Source organism: Salvelinus namaycush, chromosome 7 (assembly GCF_016432855.1).
Source record: "Salvelinus namaycush isolate Seneca chromosome 7, SaNama_1.0, whole genome shotgun sequence".
NCBI classification, from domain to species: domain Eukaryota; kingdom Metazoa; phylum Chordata; class Actinopteri; order Salmoniformes; family Salmonidae; genus Salvelinus; species Salvelinus namaycush.
The window spans coordinates 24,439,381-24,458,551 of record NC_052313.1 but is presented as its reverse complement, the minus strand read 5'-3'; the positions used below and the strand labels follow the sequence as shown (position 1 = coordinate 24,458,551).

Sequence of the window (19,171 nt, the reverse complement as noted above, 5' to 3'; positions counted from 1 at the left end):
GATTCGATCCAAAAAGATGGCGCTACGAGTCTGTGGAGGCATGTTGTGGTGGTCTGATGCAAATCCTGACCTGGATAAAGTGTCCCACGGAGCGACAGGCCTCCAGGTAGGAACGGTGCAGGATCCACTTCCCGGAGGCCATGGCTGCCAGGTACTTCTCATTCCTCAGGGGGCTCCCCACGATGATGTGGGAGCAGCTGGGGTCAAAGCACTGTTTGTCCAGCACCACCCCCCCTACAGGAACACAGACATGTAGAGTCAGACAAGGACACAGACAAATGCAATAGGGGGACTGACAAACAGGACGACAGACCGTCTCAGAAGAGAAAGAAACAAGATATTTTAAGACCCCTGCAAATAAAAAAGTAGGCACGGGGTGAGTGCCCAATGCACCCTTTTCCCTATATGGTGCACTAGTTTGAACCAGAACCCTATGGGCCCTGGTTAAAATGGTGCACTATACAGGAATTAGGGTGTCAATTTGACACGCAACCAACGAGTTGAGGCTACTTTAGATTTTGGTCATTAAGCAGACACTCTTATCCAGAGCAACTTACAGTAGTGGGTACATACATTTTTATGCTGGTCCCCCGGGGAAAATCGAACCCACAACCCTGGCGTTGAATGTGCCATGCTCTACCAACTGAGCCACACGGGACCACATATGTACCAAAGAGACGGTAAAGATGGAGTCTAGTTAGTTAGGTGGTCAGAGACTCACCCAGCTCCTCTATGAGGGCGCTGTAGTCTATCCTCTCCTGTGGGTTGAGGGAGGAGAGCTGGAACCGAGGAGGCTCCTTCTCCGCTTCACTCTCCTCTTCTATCTGTTGACAGCACAGCCTTTTTAGCATCACAGTACACCACCGTGCCGCTAAGTAACGATTCACATCTAAACATTTACTTATAATATCACCTTACAAGAGGGAGGGAGGGTGAGTGTGATTACCTGTGGCTCTGGGGGCACGGGGGGGTTGGCGAGGGGGAAGGCGATGCTGGGGGCTTTAGGGGTGAGGAGGTCAGGCTCCTCCCCTGGCACGGTCATCACCCTCTCACCTATCTGCTGGTCAATCACGTCACACTCCACTGAATAGGAGGGAGAACGTTTCATAGGTAAATATTTGGCAACGCAATAGCAAGAATCTCTTGCTGCAGGTGCATTGGCATATATAACAAGATTGAAAAACTGATTTTCCGAAGTCTATTGCACTCTTTTTAACTCCTTTGAAACTTCTACAACACTTGAGTGTGATTGAAGACAGGGGACTACTTTTTTAATCCCCCCCCCCCTCACCCATTTCCACCATTTCAGAGTCGGTCATGGAGTCCCGGAGTGTGTTTCCGGCATTGTCAGAGTGGGATAGAGGTGCTGCTAGAGGTACAGCCAGGGGCTCAGAGTGCTGGGAGGGGCTGCCGGGCCATTGCAGGTTGTCAGCCAGCTTTGCCCTCTCCTCCCGGGCCGTTGGGTCATCCCACACGATCTGCTCACTCTGAGACGGCTCTGTGTTCAGGTCCATTGCTGCCTGACGAGACATCCTGAATAACACCAAAGGAGGGAGACCGAGAGAGTTAGCACTTTTTCACACTGTAAAGACACGGATGTACATGCCTTATTTACATGGCAAACAAAGACATTTACATTAATAAGCATCCAACGAACTTAAAGCACAAATTCAACTCAGTCTCAAGTAAAATCTAAACCTTTGCAGTGCAGAGAAATTTGAAAACCAAACAATGGGATGACTGTCTGGACACAGATCTGTTCATCGGCATAGGGAAACTGAATAGTGAAGGTAAATTGACGATTATTTTGACGTTTCTCAGCCCCCTGGTGTGTCGGTGTCTCATACCGCAGTGCTTCCAGAGTGCGTCGGACATTTGCGTTGCGGCCAGGAGTATGGGGATGAAAGTCTGTCCCCACGGAGCCTAGGCGGGCCGAAGAGCGCCTGCTGGTGGTCTTCTTGGTGGCTGACATGATTTCCTGCAGCTGCCTCTGGAGGTTCTCCCTCATCTCCAGGGTCTCTGACAGGTCTGGGAGACAGAGACGGTCAGAGGATGAGGGGAATGAAAGTAAGTGAAGTGTGTATGTATGTGTGTGTTTTGGGGACCTGCACTCACGGAATATTCAGTTGACTCCTGATAAGTGCAAACTTCACTTTTTATCAGTCAACAGCCTCATATTCTGTATGAACCAGGAGTGTCCATAATTAAAAATGCTTGCTTAGACCACAGGTTTAAAGCTTTTAGAACTATGCTAGCGGTTAGCTTTTCCCATTGGAAAACATGTCACAATTAGCTAGCTTGTTACAACGAAGGGAAGATAGAAAGAAAGAAGAAAAAATAAGAAATAAATAAATAAAAAATCACCCACTGATACACTGATGATCCACCGGTCTGCCCTGCTGTGCCATAGCTCAAGTGCATTGAATTGAAACGTTCCGGGTCCAGACTAATTAACTCTTGCTGAAACTACCGGTATAAACCTTTTAGAAAACAGCTAATGAACAAAATTCATTGTTTTTGCCTCTCTGTTTCACACACGTCCATGTGCTGTTAAAGAAAAAGATAGAGGACAATTATACAAAATGTAAGTTTTATACTAATTTATTGTTAAGTGAAATAAGAGGCTCACGGTCTTTGTCAAATAGCTCTAATTTACCCTCCATTACTGTCACAAAAGATGGTGGATAAATTAATGTCTTACTCAGGCTGTTTTAAAATGGTCCCAGTTCCGGTCTGCTTAAGGGGTGGCTCTCCCAAAGACACCAATGCGATAGCAGCTGTGTCTGGTCTGCTTAGTTCGTTGACTGTACATGAACCAGGAAAAATGAGAGTGGAACGTCTCACTTCCTCTTCTATCTCTGCTGTCACTGCCAGTTGCCGTCCTCCATTAAGGTAGTATAATTGGAATCTTTTGGATTCGGTAAGTGCGGGTTCAAGACCCTTCGTGACAAACTTTTCGTTTTTTGTTAGAAAAAAAACTACTGCTGGTCCTCAAGTAAATAACGCATGTGTTGAAGTACAACATATAATGATGCATATAAAACGTACATTTAAATGTACAGGACTATGTAATATGTATGAATATTAGCAGTGTGTTTGTCTACGAGGCTAACGATAGAAGCAGCTCCTCATTAATCTTCAAGGTGCTGGCTGCACTTCCCTTCTCAACACACTAACACAGTAAGTGTAACTTCTACATTTCAAAGTACAAAAAAAAGATCCTCTGAGATTTTGAACCCTTGCCGCAAACTGCGAAATTTACCAGGTGCTAGGCTCGCTACACTGTTCTATTTGACCAGTAGTTCCAACACATGATTTATTTACTTTGACTAGCAGATTGTGCCGTTTCACATTTGTTACGGGTTCTTTTATTGAAACGTTTTTGATTACGTCCGACCAAGAAGAACAACTAAGTCTACGTGTATAAGAGCCCCACCTTTCTTCTCTGCATTGTCCCGGCCCTGCTCTTGATCAGTCTCTCCTTCTCTGACGTGATGGGAGTTTGTGGCGTCTTCTACGGCATTATCTTCAGGCTGAGGGGGACAAGGTTATGATGTGAAGCTTTGAACTGACAGCCTCCCTGCACCATTTTCCAGACACTCAAACCATTGAACAAATACAGGGGCCGTAAGTATCAAGCATCTCAGAGTAGTAGTATGATTTTTAGGGGGGGTACATTTTACCCCTTTTTTGTGATATCCAATTGGTAGTTACAGTCTTGTCCCATCGCTGGAACTCCTGTACGGACTCGGGAAAGGCGAAGGTCGAGAGCCATGCGTCCTCCAAAACACATGGAGGGGGGGCTTGATCCTAAATCAGCACTCCTACGCGAAGATGCTCAATACATACAGCCCCAGATCTTCAGTGAGCAGTTTCTGTAAGGAACGTACCCTGTTCTCTTGGGCCTCAGTGAGGTCTCCGAGTTTTGTGGTGCGGGTGGCAGGGGGAGACCTCTGGCTACTGTCAGGAGGCACCTGGCTGAGGTTCAGGCTCATCTTGGGGTTGTAGGTGAACGGGTAGAGAGACTCCGACACGTGCCTCTGATCCTCAGCACACTGGACAGACAACAGCAACGAGTCAGTATTGAGCACACACACACAAAACCACACAGACAAACTACACAGACGAACTACAGCAGCACTTTTGTGACTGTTATGTCTGATATAAGAATGGAGCGTGCCTGTCGTATACTTCATGCAGTACATTTGTGTTTATTGGGTGTAATGGAAACCTTCCGTACCGCCTGAAGCCAGTGCTGGGACACAACATGCACCCCTCTCTCCTTCACAGCCCTGTACTCCCGCGTGTTGTCCCCCACACGACCCTGGTAGATGTAGTGCGTCACGGTGTCGTCACACGACCACCTGGACTCCACACACACACACACACACACACACACACACACACACACACACACACACACACACACACACACACACACACACACACACACACACACACACACACACACACACACACACACAGTATTGGATTATAGAGGGACATACATCATTAATGGCAAGTGTTGTGACTGAAATTACTAACATTGTAGACATAGTTGCGAGCATGTACTGTTGAGTTGAGAGGAGTACCTGAAGTCAGCTCCCAGTGAGGCAGCGATGCCGTTGAGCTCACTCTGCTTCTTGCTCAGTTTCTTACTCACACAGATCACCACACCAGTCAGGGCAGCAGCCTCCTCCTCCACCTAAAGGCACACATGCACACACAAACGCCACGCAGGCATTTAAGAAACTGTGTACATGGGCTTGTGAGTGTATGAACTTGGCTGTGAAGACTGTAGGGTGTGTTCTGTACCGCTCTGTGTGTCTCCTTGCTGAGCTGGGGGCTGGCTGTGAAGGCCTGGAGGTCAGGGTCGTGGCTGCGGGTGCTGTTGGCCAGGGCCACCTTCAGGTTCCTCCCGATGACCTCTGACAGCGGGGTCACGACCTTCTGACTCTGCTGTGACCTGCCCCCTGGTGTGTCCAACGCCGCTAACGCAGCCTGGAATGTCATACAAGTACATAGTTTCAAGGTGTGTTATTACAATTTATAAACTGAGCCCAGAATGCTGATTGGCTGACAGCAGTGGTATATCAGACCGTATACCACGGGTATGATAACATGTATTTTTACTGCTCTAATTACGTTGGTAACCAGTTTATCATAGCAATAAGGCACCTCAAGAGATTTATGGTATATGGCCAATATAACACGGCTAAGGGCTGTTCTTAGGCACGACGCAATCGCGGAGTGCCTGAACACAGCCCTTAGCCATGGTATATTGGCCATATACCACACCCTCTTGTGCCTTATGCTTAAATAATGCTCAACGAGGGCTGTAGTTGTCATGACCTTTTGTCAGCCGGTGATTGTCATGCAAATAACTGCCGGTCTCCAGGTAATTGATAGTTAATTTAAAAAAAGGGGCATTTCTAAATGTTCAACTTCATATCCAGCAACACCAACATGAGAAAATTCTGCGTTTCTAAGTTTTGTAGTAAAAGAAGATAAGAGGAAGATAAGTGTTTCCAATGACATTATCAACCAATTAGTATTTTGTATTAATTATGGATCCCCCTTGGCAGCAGTTACTCTTCCTGGGGTCAAGCAAAATAAAGGCAGTTTTATATATATTTTTAAAAACATTACAATACATTCACAACATTAAGTGTGTGCCCTCAGGCCCCTACTCTACTACCACATATAACAAGGCAGTGTCATGACGTTGGCCTGTGGGTAAGGTTTATGACCCCCCCCCCCCATAAATACCTTTCTCCCTTCCCTCTACCTTGACTCTACTGAGGGACTCTTGAATAGCCTTTGTTAAACATAGAAAGTCTGGGAACATCAAACAAGTGGAGGGAAAGGAACCATATTTCGGTAATAGAACCAGTTGAAAATATGCGTTGGTACTTAATGAATATGATGACAGTTCGGTTGTCATCTGAGACATTATGACTGATGACAGGACAAAATAAACTGTATCTGGGAAAGTCTACACATTATAGTTATCAGATTCACATGGAATTGTTGTGCAATTTAAATGCAATTTAAATGAAACTATGTGAAAAGATTAAATGTAATTTTTGCTTCCAAATGAGAGAATTGGGTTTTCATAAGATTAGAGCTCTGCTCAAATCAGTGGCCCGCCCCTGTGAAGAGACATGAGTTATAAACTATGAAACACACCCTTCTCTCCCTCCACTATATAAGTCCTTGACGAAAATGTAACCTCTTGTTCCGGGTACATTAGGACGACGGTCCGATGTCAGAAGGATTCAGATAATAACTACAGAACGAAGCCAACCTCAGCGTGAGCTTTGGTTGCGAATGGTATGAACATTGAACTCTTATTCGCTACAGAAGTGATACCACCTTGCCGTTAAGTTAGCAGCGGCCGCTGTAAACGTGGGCTAGGAGAGGACAGACAGAGTATCCCGTCTACCACACAACGACGACACTACAACGTATCCCGTTCACCACCTGAGACACTCTTCAAAGGACAAAGGACTGTTGGGCAACACGGTCTTCCATCTACCACAAACCTATTGAAGCGCAGCTCAGAGTAAATATTTATTGCATTTTCCTTTTCCAAATGGGCGGTAATTTAGAATGCATAAGATACTGTATTTACGATAGCTTCTCCCTTTGTTCCTCAGTCCTCCCGCTCTTTTCACTCAAACCCAACCCCCTTTTCTTTGTATAACCAGCTATCATATCTGTTCCGTCCGCTAGGGATGTTTTCCTTTATGACATAATTTGTAATCAAGGTATGATTCATTGTGTAAATGTAATTCTGTGTGATTAGTTATGTATTTAGTAAATAAATAATTAAACCCAATTTTGTATTGCTGATTCAAGTTGTTAGCTAGGGTTCGTGAAGATATCCAAGAATTTACAACTTTCAGATGAGACGAATAAGGTAACGATTAATATTGACTGCTATTGATGTAAAATATTACTAGGTCTATAAGAGTTTATTCGGAAGATAACGGCTCTATAAATATTATTTCGTGCTGCCCCGACTTTCTAGTTAATAACATTTACATGATTAGCTCAATCAGGTAATATTAATTACAGAGAAAGGATTTTATAGAATAGCATGTCATATCACTTAATCCGGCATTGCCAAAGACACGACAGCATGTTCTACAGGCCATAGTTTTGTCACACCTGGACTACGGTTCTGTCGTATGGTCAGGTGCCACAAAGAGGGACTAAGGAAAATTGCAATTGGCTCAGAACTGGGAAGCACACCTGACTGTTGGAGAGCTAACAATAATATGCATGTCAATCTCTCCTGGCTTAATGTGGAGGAGAGATTGACTTCATCACTATTTGAGAGAGGTATAGACATGTTGAATGCACCGAGCTGTCTGTTTGAACTACCGGCAAACAGCTCGGACACCCATGCATACCCCACAAGACATGCCACCAGGTCTCTTCACAATCCCCAAATCTAGAACAGACTATGGGAGGCACACAGTACTACATAGAGCCATGACTACATGGAACTCTATTCCACATCAGGTAACTGATGCAAACAGTAGAATCCGATTTTTAAAAACCTGATAAAAATACACCTTCAGGAACAGCGGGGACTGTGAAGCAACAAACAGTCACACAACAGGTACACAGATTTTGTGTTGTAGATACAGTTCAAGTCGGAAGTTTACATACACTTAGGTTTGCAGTCATTAAAACTTGTTTTTAAACCACTCCACAAATTTCTTGTTAACAAACTATAGTTTTGGCATGTCAGTTAGGACATCTACTTCGTGCATGACAAGTCATTTTTCCAACAACTGTTTACAGACAGATTATTTCACTGTATCACAATTCCAGTGTGTCAGAAGTTTACATACACTAAGATGACTGTGCTTTTAAACAGCTTGGAATATTCCCGACAATTATGTCATAGCTTTTGAAGCTTCTGATAGGCTAATTGACATCATTTGAGTCAATTGGAGGTGTACCTGTGGACGTATTGCAAGGCCTACCTTCAAACTCAGTGCCTCTTTACTTGACATCATGGGAAAATCCCAGAAAACCTCAGGAAAGAAATTGTAGACCTCCACAAGTCTGGTTCATCCTTGGGAGCAATTTCCAAACGCCTGAAGGAACCACGTTCATCTGCACAAACAATATTACGCAAGTATAAACACCATGGGACTACGCAACCGTGATACCGCTCAGGAAGGAGACGCGTTCTGTCTCCTAGAGATGAACGTACTTTGGTGCGAAAAGTGCAAATCAATCCCAGAACAGCAAAGGACCTTGTGAAGATGCTGGAGGAAACAGGTACAAAAGTATCTATATCCACAGTAAAACGAGTCCTATATCGACATAACCGGAAAGGCAGCTCAGCAAGGAAGAAGCCACTGCTCCAAAACCGCCATAAAAAAGCCAGACTACGGTTTGCAACTGCACATAGGGACAAAGACCATACTTTTTGGAGAAATGTCCTCTGGTCTGATGAAACAAAAATAGAACTGTTTGGCCCTAATGACCATTATGTTTGGAGGAAAAAGGGGGCCTACAAGCTGAAGAACAACATCCCAACCGTGAAGCATGGGGGTGGCAGCATCATGTTATGGGGGTGCTTTGCTGCAGGAGGTACTGGTGCACTTCACAAAATAGATGGCATCATGAGGACGGAAAATGATGTGGATATATTGAAGCAACATCTCAAAACATCAGTTAGGAAGTTAAAGCTTGGTCACAAATGAGTCTTCCAAATGGGAAATGACTCCAAGCATACTTCCAAAGTTGTAGTGTGGCCATCACAAAGCCCTGACCTCAATCCTGTAGAAAATTTGTGGGCAGAACTGAAAAAGCGTGTGCGAACAAGGAGTTCACCCAACTTATTGTGGGATGCTTGTGGAAGGCTAAACGAAACGTTTGACCCAAGTTAAACAATTTAAAGGCAATGCTACCAAATACTAATTGAGTGTATGTAAACTTCTGACCCACTGGGAATGTGATGAAAGAAATAAAAGCTTAAATAAATCATTCACTACTATTATTCTAACATTTCACATTCTTAAAATAAAGTGGTGATCCTAACTGACCTAAGACAAGGAATTGTGAAAAACTGAGTTTAAATGTATTTGGCTAAGGTGTATGTTAACTTCCGACTTCAACAGTATGTGGTAGTGGAGTATGGGTCTTGGCAGCAGCTAATGGGGATCCATAATAAATACAAAACATGTTTTTCCAGCAACAGACAATGATCGATAATGTCAAAAGCCACACTGAAGTCTAACAAAACAGCCCCCCCAATCTTTTCATCATAAACGTCTCTAAGCCAATCAGTCATTTGTGTAAGTGCTGTGCTTGAATGTCCTTTCCTATAAGCGTGCCGAAAGTCAATTTGTTTACTGTAAAAGAGCATTATATCTGGTCAAACTATTTTTTTCCAAAAGACTGATTGGTCAGCTATTTGAGCCAGTAAAGGGGGCTTTACTATCCTTAGGTAGGCAAATAACTTTTGCTTCTCTCTAGGCCTGAGGGCAAATTTTTTTGTAGGCTTAAATTGAAGATATGGCAAATAGGAGTGGCAATATCATCAACTGTTATCCTCAGTAATTTTCCATCCAAGTTGTCAGACCCCGGTGGCTCCTCATTGTTGAAAGACAATACTTTTTTCACCTCTTCCACACTTACTTAACAGAAATCAAAATCACCATGCTTGTCTTTAATAATTTAGTCAGATATTCTTGGATGTGTAGTGTCAGCGTTTGTTGCTGGCATATCTTACCTAAGTTTGCTAATCTTGCCAATGAAAGAAAATCATTAAAGCAGTTGGCAATATCACATCTGTAGCCTGCACTCGAACAGCGAATGGAAGTTATGTGCGGTTAAGTTTTTTTAATATGCCAGGTAGGATACACCGGTTGTAAATCAAATTAATGTGCTTAATTTTAAGAATTGAGAAATAAATATAGCAGCACGAGAAAGCTGGAATCCTCTTAAAAAGCAGACAGTCAAAACTCTGTTTCCACACAAGATTGGGCAATGATTGGGCTTATAAGAACACGTTTCACTAGGCTCTCCAGCCTATGTGCTTTCCAGCCGCGTTCAAGGGCGCTGGGTATTAGGCCATTAGCGACTGGCCGCTAGCAAGTTTGGTAGGGTACTAACGGCCATCAGCGGCATCAAAGCGCAGTTTTGGAGAAGCCTAGTTACTATGACTCAAGTCAGGTGGAATTTGACTGCGGTCATGACTCGTGACTGCCGGTGTGGCGGTAACACGGTCACCGTAACAGCCCAATGCTCAACACTATTCCGTCAATGACTGTTTTTGCACACTGAGTATACCAAACATTAGTTACTTGCCCCCCCCCCCCCCTCTCAGAACAGCCTCTGTTCGTCAGGGCATGGACAACACAAGGTGTCGAAAGTGTTCCACAGGGATGCTGGCCCATGTTGACTCCAATGCTTCCCAAGGTTGTGTCAAGTTGGCTGGATGTCCTGTGGTGGTGGACCGTTCTTGATACACACGGTAAACTGTTGAGCATGAAAAACCCAGCAGCGTGGCAGTTCTTGACACAAACCAGCGCACCTAGCACCTACTACCATACCTGCTGTTCAAAAGGCACTTACATTTTTTGTCTTGCCCATTCCCCCTCTGAATGGCACACATACACAATCCATGTCTCAATTGTATCAAGGCTTAAAAATCCTTCTTTAACCCATCCCCTCCCCTTCATCTACACTGCTGAAGTGGATTTAACAAGTGACATCAATACGTGATGATAGCTTTCACCTGGTCATTCTGTCATGGAAAGAGCAGGTATTCTTAAAATGTTGTATACTATAGAGACAAGTGAATCTTACCTTGACATTGAAGGTGGGTCTGAAGAGCTGGTCTCGGCAGAGGAAGCGGGAGGGGGTGTCCAACGGCAGCGCTGGGGATTCTTTCTGCCCCCCTGCTTTCCTGTCCCCCTCTTGACCTCCCGGGGTGGTACAGTCCTTGTCTAGCTGGCCCTGGTCCAGCACGGAGCGGAACACCTTACTCTGGAAACGGCGCGTGTCCAGGGGGGTGACGGCCGCCCCGCTCTGGGGACCCAGCAGGGGAATCTCTGGGGACTTGTTACGGGCTGGGGGAGGGGGCATGGATTGCTTCTGCGAACCGCCCACAAAACTCTCCTCTTCTCTCTCTGGGGAACAGAGGGAATACATACACTGATTCAGATGAAGGTGAGATCTATCACATACAGCAGAGAATAAACTGTTTGTGCAAAACTCATCCCCTCTCAATAAATGAAATGCTAAGCTTTCACTGGCCCAGAAGTTACTAAAACGGTTGCAAAAACGTAATTCATCACCCCACTGATGCTGGCATTAAATTAAAATCCAAGAAGTGTCTATGATTGCGAGGCAGACTGACCTGGAGAACGGGGCAAGTCCACCAGGTATCGCCCCTCTTCTGCCTTCCGGCCCGTCCTGGCAGACTCCAGCACCCAGCGCAGGGTGACGGCGGGCAGCCCCCACTTTTCGGCCGCCTGGTACTTGGTGCCCTCAGGGCTCTGCAGAACCAGGTGGGTACTAGCCAGCATGCCCCTCCTCTGATTGGCCATGCGCACAAAGTAGTCCTGGACACTGTCCGGAGGATGGATAGATGGAAAGGAGAGAAGGTAGTAAGACAAGAGAAACTACTCAAATACGCCACAAAGGTTCTTGTTGCAGGCTTTCAGTTTGACGCATAAGCCACAGGTTATTTTGTTCTCAGCGCAATCCATGTCTGTTTGTAACAAGGGACTAGTATATCCAGTGTGTGTGTGTGACTGAGTATGATGCATAACTAACATTAGAATGTCAAAAAAAACAACAAAGCATTTATCTGAAAAGATTTGCAGCTGTATTTGCTGCTAATGGTGTCTTCATCAAGTATTGACTTAGGAGTTCCCTAAGGTCTCATTGGAAAGGTTGGATCCGCCTACGGCCCATATGAAAATGTGCAGTCCTTTGATGTAAGTGTGTCCATTATATCACAATTATCTCTTAAAAACAAACCATTCAAACACTAAATATAACAGAACGCTGGAACATACTCTGTCCATATGAACATGTGGCCCTTCATCTTAGCAACCGCTGTACTTTACGAACTGTAGCTTTGATAATCTTTGATTATTTTTAACTTCAGCTGGTGCCATTTACCTACTGTGCAACCTGTATACTACAAGAGCAAACTGTGTCCTTCCTCGTGTGTGTGTGTGGTGGTTAGGTGGTTACCTGGCTCCCAGGTGTTTGGCTAGCTCTACCAGGGACTCCCTCTCCGCCCCGGTGAACTGGCTGACTGAGAGAACACAGTCTCTGAGAGGGGAGCGGCCCTCCATCACTGACACAGGGCTGAACAAGGGGTGGGAGCCCAGCTCTAACACACACTGCTGCTCCACACACATAGCCTACACAAAGACACATTGATTAAAAAGCACACAATATGGGTTAATGAAGAATCCCACACTTGGCCTGAAGAGCCCACCCACACCAAAGACATCAAAAACATGGAGCCAGAATGTTTGTCAAAATTCCCTCTCTTACCAGCCAGGTATCAGTGGCCACCTCGTCCACAGTGGCCTCCACCTCGCAGCCCAGCAGGGGCACCACAGCGTAGTCAGCCACGGCCCGCATGCGCCCCACCAGGACCTTCCCACAGTTCTCCGTCACCAGCATGGAGAGCTGGGCCTCCGCCTCAGCCCCAAAGCCCACCAGGAGGAAGCGTTTCCCCGCAAACAGGCCCGCCTCACTGGCCTCCTGCAGGGTGGTGTCAGCGCCGGCCCCACCTTCGGCTATAGTAGAAGCCTGGTCTGGGGCTGAGACCCAGGGCTCTGGTGCTATAGAGCTCTGCCTCCTGTGGATGCTGCTGTCAGCTGGTGGAGGCATCTCCACTGGGGTTGGAGAAAAATAGCAGATGAAGAGAGGAAGTTAGGAGGATATGATGGTGGTACATGGTACCTGGGATTGCAGGTGACCGTGCTGTGACCCCTTTGAGTTGTGGTCTAGCTGCTACACAGAGGAGCTCCTCCCTTACCCACTGTCTGGTCGTCATCCATGTACTGAGAGAGCATGTCCTCCTCGGCCTTCCTGTGTCGAGGGGTAGCTGGTTCGTGGGCAAGGGGGGCAGCCGAGGTGGTGGAGGAGGGACGGGAAGCGGAGGTGCGGGGGGCAGGCATGGCCACGTTTGAAGAGGCGGGGGGCAGACAAGCCGGGTGGTGGTAGTCCCCCTCGGAGAGCAGGCCGCCTCTGGAGAAGCTATCCAGCAGCCACTGCACCGTCACGACATGGGGCCTGGGGGAGAGATCAGAAAGATGGGATCACGTCAAGGCACAAGATAACCGTCATAGGTTATTTCCTACTTGACAACAGGTTGGTTTGCAAATTCATTATCCAAAATTCCCAGGTTGTCCAGAAATACAGTTTGGTGGATTCTGGATTTCCTGTTTATTCCCTCCTGATTCCAGGGATATTCCAACTGGGATTTCTGCAACACCTGGGAATTTTGTGCACATTAATGGAATTTTGCAAACCTATCTACAGTGCTTGGATCCAAGACTGCTTTCCTGCATCTATATCCGTCAGTGGAGGCTGCTAAGGGGAGGACGTGGAAACCATGCGTTTGATACCATTCCACCGATTAGGCTCCAGCCATTACCACGAGCCCGTCCTCCTCAATTAAAGGTGCCACCAACCTCGTGATACCCGTACTTGAACAAATGATGGTTTAAATGACAAAGCTTATCAACCTAAACGTAGTACATTATGGATATGCAACAGCTGTGTGTATCTAACAGCAGCTCTGTGGTCCTGACTGACCTGTGTGTGGCTTTGGCCAGGAAGGTCTTGGTTTCCTGGTCAGTCTCTCCCATGACCACGTGGGTGAGCTCCACGCTGGGCTGGTTGAAGTGCAGGCCCCCGGCCATGTTGACCAGGCGACGCAGCTTCTCCAGCCTCATCCCTGGCAGCCCACACAGGTACAGCTACAGGGGAAGACAGCAGAAATTCAACTTGCGTTCTCTAAAAGCCAAAGTGGCTTTACAATAAAAAAACGTAAGGAATACAGAACCAAAAGGTATATGACATGTCTGTAAGTGACCGGAATTGAACTTCTGGTTAGCACATTTCTATAAGGCCTCAGTGGGGAAAGTAACCTTTGATTACTCCATAGAGAGTAGATTTATAGGATCTCCAGCGACTGGCTCATATCAAGATGAAGTGCTGAAAGGACCTCCTACTGACCTTGCAGCCGTCCAGCAAGTCGTCTGCGGGGCCGACTGTGATGTCCAGAGCGTCGATAGGGTCTGGTGTGTCCAGCCGGCTGAGCGTGGCATTGGTCAAGGCCGTGTCATTCACCGTCATGCTGCTGTTCACAGAAATGTGGCTCAAGCCCAGTAGAGACGCACTCTCTGTAGGAAAACAACAAATGACCTCATTGTGACCAGGGGCTATTTCTAAGCGCTTTGAAGCATTATAATATGGATATTTGCAGCATGTGTTTTTATGTACAGTGGCAAGAAAAAGTATGTGAAGCCTTTGGAATTACCTGGATTTCTGCATAAATTGGTCATCAAATTTGAGCTGATCTAAGTCACAACAATAGACAGTGTGCATAAACTAATAAACAAATTGTATTTTTCTTGTCTATATTGAATACATAATTTAAACATTCACAGTGTAGGTTGGGGAAATTATGTGAACCCCTAGGCTAATGACTTCTCCAAAAGCTAATTGAGTCAGCTAACCTGGAGTCCAATCAATGAGACGAGACTGGAAAATTTGGTTAGAGCTGCCTTGCCCAATAAAAAAAACCTCAAAATTTGAGTTTGCTACTCACAAGAAGCATTGCCTGATGTGAACAATGCATCGAACAAAAGATCTCAGAAGACCTAAGATTTAGAATTGTTGACTTGCATAAAGGGTTACAAAAGTATCTAAAAGCCTTGATGTTTATCATTTCAGGACTGTTGCTACTCTCCTTAGGAGTGGCCGTCCTGCAAAGATGGCTGCAAGAGCACAACGCAAAATGCTCAATGAGGTTAAGAAGAATCCTAGAGTGTCAGCAAAAGACTTACAGAAATCTCTGGCACATGGTTACATCTTTGTTGACGAGTCTACGATACGTAAAACAAGGTGTTCATGGGAGGACAACCACAGAAGCCACTGCTGTCCAAAAAAAGCACCTGGATGTTTCCACAACGCTACTGGAAAAATATTCTGTGGACAGATTAAACTAAAGTTGAGTTGTTTGTAAGGAACACACACCACTATGTGTGGAGAAAATAAAAGCACAGCACACCAACATCAAAACCTCATTCCAACTGTAAAGTATGGTGGAGGGAGCATCATGGTTTGGGGCTGCTTTGCTGCCTTAGGGCTTGGACAGCTTGCGATCGATGGAAAAATTATTTATCAAAACATTTTGCAGGAGAATGTTAGGCTGTCTGTCTGCCAAATGAAGCTCAACAGAAGTTGGGTGATTTACACAGAAGAAAATACGCCTTCTGGAGTGGCCCAGTCAGAGTCCTGACCTCAACCCGATTGAGATGCTGTGGCATGACCTCAAGAGCAGTTCACACCAGACATCCCAAGAATATTGCTGAACTGAAACAGTTTTGTAAAGAGGACTGGTCCAAAATTCCTCCTGACTGTTGTGCAGGTCTGATACACAACTACAGAAAACATTTGGTTGAGGTTATTGCTGCTAAAGGAGGGTCAACCAGTTATTAAATCCAAGGGTTCACATACTTCTTCCACCCTGCACTGTGAATGTTTACATGGTGTGTTCAATAAAGACATGAAAATCAAATTGGCACAAACGTATAACTGTTTGTGTTTTATTAGTTGAAGCAGACTGTCTATTTTTGTGACCTAGATGAAGATCAGATCCAATTTAATGACCAATTTATGCAGAAATCCAGGTATTTCCAAAGGGTTCACATACTTTTTCTTGCCATTGTATGTATGTAAACTCAGCAAAAAAAGAAATGTCCTCTCACTGTCAACTGCGTTTATTTTCAGCAAACTTAACATGTGTAAATATTTGTATGAACATAAGATTAAAGAACTGAGACAAACTGAACAAGTTCCACAGACATGTGACTAACAGAAATGGAATAATGTGTCCATGAACAAAGGGGGGGTCAAAATCAAAAGTAACAGTCAGTATCTGGTGTGGCCACCAGCTGCATTAAGTACGGCAGTGCATCTCCTCCTCGTGGACTGCACCAGATTTGCCAGTTCTTGCTGTGAGATGTTACCCCACTCTTCCACCAAGGCACCTGCAAATTCCCAGACATTTCTGGGGGGGAATGGCCCTAGCCCTCCAATCCAACAGGTCCCAGATGTGCTTAATGGGATTGAGATTCAGGCTCATTGCATGTTCATTAATTGTTTATGGTTCATTGAACAAGCATGGTAAACAGTGTTTAAACCCTTTACAATGAAGATCTGTGAAGTTAATTGGATTTTTAAGAATTATCTTATAAAGACAGGGTCCTGAAAAAGGGACGCTTCTTTTTTTAGTTAATGAGTTAATGTATGCATGTGTATTCTTACGCTACACGACAATTGCCCTTCAAGGTCAATACAGATCTATTGAATAGGGATTTGAAATAATTTGACTATTCTAACAGTATCGTGAATTTGTCAGATAACGAAAATATATTTATTTTTTAACGTAGCTACGTTTTTAACCTGAGCTCTGCGGCGCGAGGGAGAGATGCTGGCGCTCTATTGAACACTGGACACTTGCCATATTCACACCGTTCTCTATTGCTGCAGCTGCGGAGGACGTGTGTGTAGCGAGCAGACAGAGGGCGAGAGAGATGCAAAGGCAACTCGGCTACAGCCAAGACTAGCTAACTTGTAGCAGCCACAATGGTATTCATCATCCCATTTAACAGTTCCCGTCTTTACTGGAGTATATTTATTTAATCTTTATTTAACTAGGCAAGTCAGTTAATAAATTATTATTTACAATGACGGCCTACTTGTAAAGCCCCCCCGGGCCAAACCCTCCCTTAACCCGGACGACACTGGGCCAATTGTGCGGCGCACTATGGGACTCCCGATCACGGCCGTTTGTGATACAGCCCGGGATCGAACCCGCGTCTGTAGTGACGCCTCTAGCACTGCGATGTAGTGCCTTAGACCGCTGAGCCCCTCGGGAGTAGCCCAGAGAAGCTAGACAGCTATAGCAAGCTAGGCTAATTGAGGACACATGCTGCGCTTTCTCCCCAACCCCATTCAGATAAAACAGCCCACCTGTGGGTGCTCGTTGTATCCTGCTCCTTCTCATTTCACTAACTTTTAATTATGTCATCTCATTCCACGTTGCATTGCATTAGTGAGCTCACTCCATTTGCTACACATTGAGCCTCTTTGCCGCTTTGATTGGCCAAACACGCTACACACGAAGGCTACCACTTTCCATGTCTGTCGCAAGTGAGGTGTTGAAACAGTGTTGCTTTTATGTATTCTGTTTTGTTGATTTTTGGGCTATTGCTCGGTCTGCGTGCTACTTGTCCCATGTTGCTCTGCATGTGCTCACTGCTTATTGTTTGTCTGTATTGTTATTGATTTAAATAAAACCGTCACTTTTACTGCAACGTTGATTAATGTGCACCGTCCCTGTCAAAATAAAACTCAAACTGTTGGGCTACTGGTCTTTTCATGGGGCGCACCGTGCACGTCATAACTACATTGTTTTATTAAATTAATCATTTGAAATGTCATGGTATATCCTTGGATGTAAGAATGCCACACTGATATTTTAAATGTAATTTAGAAAAAGCCTTTTCATTGTTAAAATAGGCTTATATTGATTTAGTTTAGCAAAAATGTATTCTCAAGAAATCGAATACCAACATCCATTTAGATAGTCAAATAAAAACGCACATCCTTACTATTGAATAATCAGTCATAAAATTCTGAAATAAAAAATGGTAAAAATAAATGTTAAGCTTGGCGCCTCACCCTCTTTCTTCTTGCTGGTCCCGGTCGGAGTAGAGGTGTGGGGTTTGCTGTCTTTCTGATCCCCTCGCTCCACCGTGTAGCGACTCTCATCCTGGCAGAAGCCCTTCTCGATGCTGTCAAACAGCCAGTGCAGAGACACACAGAAGACATTCCACTTCTGCGCACACTCATACTTCTGACCTGCAGGCACAGACAAAGAGAGGGATCAGTGAAAGTGACGGAACCCGGGTAGCAGTAGGAGACTCAGGAACTCTACGACCTAAAGCTGTTATTATATGAAAGGACATCAGAAAGACAGGGCTGAAGCATGTCTGTCCTTGTGATTATGAAGGAAAAGATATCTGAGTGGCTGAAGCAGGATTTATCCCTTCTTAATTTATTTGTAATGTGTGCTGAACTGATTCTGAACCTAACTAAGTTGAACAATAAAAGGTAAGTTCGACCTACCCGAGGGCTCGCTGACGATGAGGTGGGTGCACTCGTTCATCTTGAGCTGTCCGGTGTAGCTGGCCCCGTGCAGCTGGCAGAGCCTCTGCACCTTCTTACGCTCCACCGTTGAGAGGCCTGTGACACAGACGGTGCAGCCACAGAGCACAGGGCACAAGTAGTCCTCTATGGGCAGGTCAGTGTATCTGAACAGGCTGAGGGGAAGAGAGAGACCGGGACAGGGAGATGAGTAGATCGGTTTAAAGCTGCAATACGTAACTTTTTGAGTGACCCCACCAAATTCACATGGAAAAGCGAGTTATAGATCTGTCATTTTGAGTGAAAGCAAGTCTAAGAAGCGGTAGGTCTGTTCTTGTGAGCCATTTCTATGCTTTCTGTTCTTAAGTTTCGTTTTTGCATCTTTTACTTGCAGTTTTGTACACAAGCTTCAATCAGCTGAAAATACAATATTTTTGGTAACCGAAATTATATTTCACAGCGGATCAGATGGTAATGCATTGCTTGTTCTACACCATGTATTGCTTGTTTTGTCAAACACTATTTTAGCAACCAGGAAATGGCAGAGTGATTTCTGAATATTGCACCTTAAATGTATGCAAGTGAAATACAAGTGCAGCTACATGGAGCATCTAGTAAATACGATGAGATGGAGGTGCTGAGGTCGCGCGTCTTGCCGGTCCCTGCTCGACTTAGCTTTTTTTTTTTATGGCTTTAAAAAAAAAATGCGTTAATTATTATTTTGTTTGCT

General features: G+C 45.1%; 1 protein-coding gene across 1 annotated transcript in view; it reads right to left on the bottom strand.

The window, feature by feature from the left end:
- LOC120051123 (DNA topoisomerase 2-binding protein 1-A-like) overlaps window positions 1-19,171 on the bottom strand; it is a 34,681-nt gene that overhangs the window by 9,662 nt on the left and 5,848 nt on the right. Inside the window, exons 6-24 of the mRNA XM_038997798.1 lie at window positions 18,424-18,617; window positions 17,977-18,156; window positions 14,242-14,408; window positions 13,819-13,982; window positions 13,037-13,293; window positions 12,547-12,893; window positions 12,238-12,410; window positions 11,393-11,604; window positions 10,840-11,162; window positions 4,816-5,001; window positions 4,593-4,705; window positions 4,241-4,364; window positions 3,891-4,055; window positions 3,437-3,533; window positions 1,848-2,028; window positions 1,292-1,533; window positions 947-1,083; window positions 722-824; window positions 71-234 (exon numbers count right to left, since the gene is read on the bottom strand). Coding sequence (XP_038853726.1) covers window positions 71-234; window positions 722-824; window positions 947-1,083; window positions 1,292-1,533; window positions 1,848-2,028; window positions 3,437-3,533; window positions 3,891-4,055; window positions 4,241-4,364; window positions 4,593-4,705; window positions 4,816-5,001; window positions 10,840-11,162; window positions 11,393-11,604; window positions 12,238-12,410; window positions 12,547-12,893; window positions 13,037-13,293; window positions 13,819-13,982; window positions 14,242-14,408; window positions 17,977-18,156; window positions 18,424-18,617 — 3,529 coding nt within the window. The remainder of the gene's footprint in view (window positions 1-70; window positions 235-721; window positions 825-946; window positions 1,084-1,291; window positions 1,534-1,847; window positions 2,029-3,436; window positions 3,534-3,890; window positions 4,056-4,240; window positions 4,365-4,592; window positions 4,706-4,815; window positions 5,002-10,839; window positions 11,163-11,392; window positions 11,605-12,237; window positions 12,411-12,546; window positions 12,894-13,036; window positions 13,294-13,818; window positions 13,983-14,241; window positions 14,409-17,976; window positions 18,157-18,423; window positions 18,618-19,171) is intronic.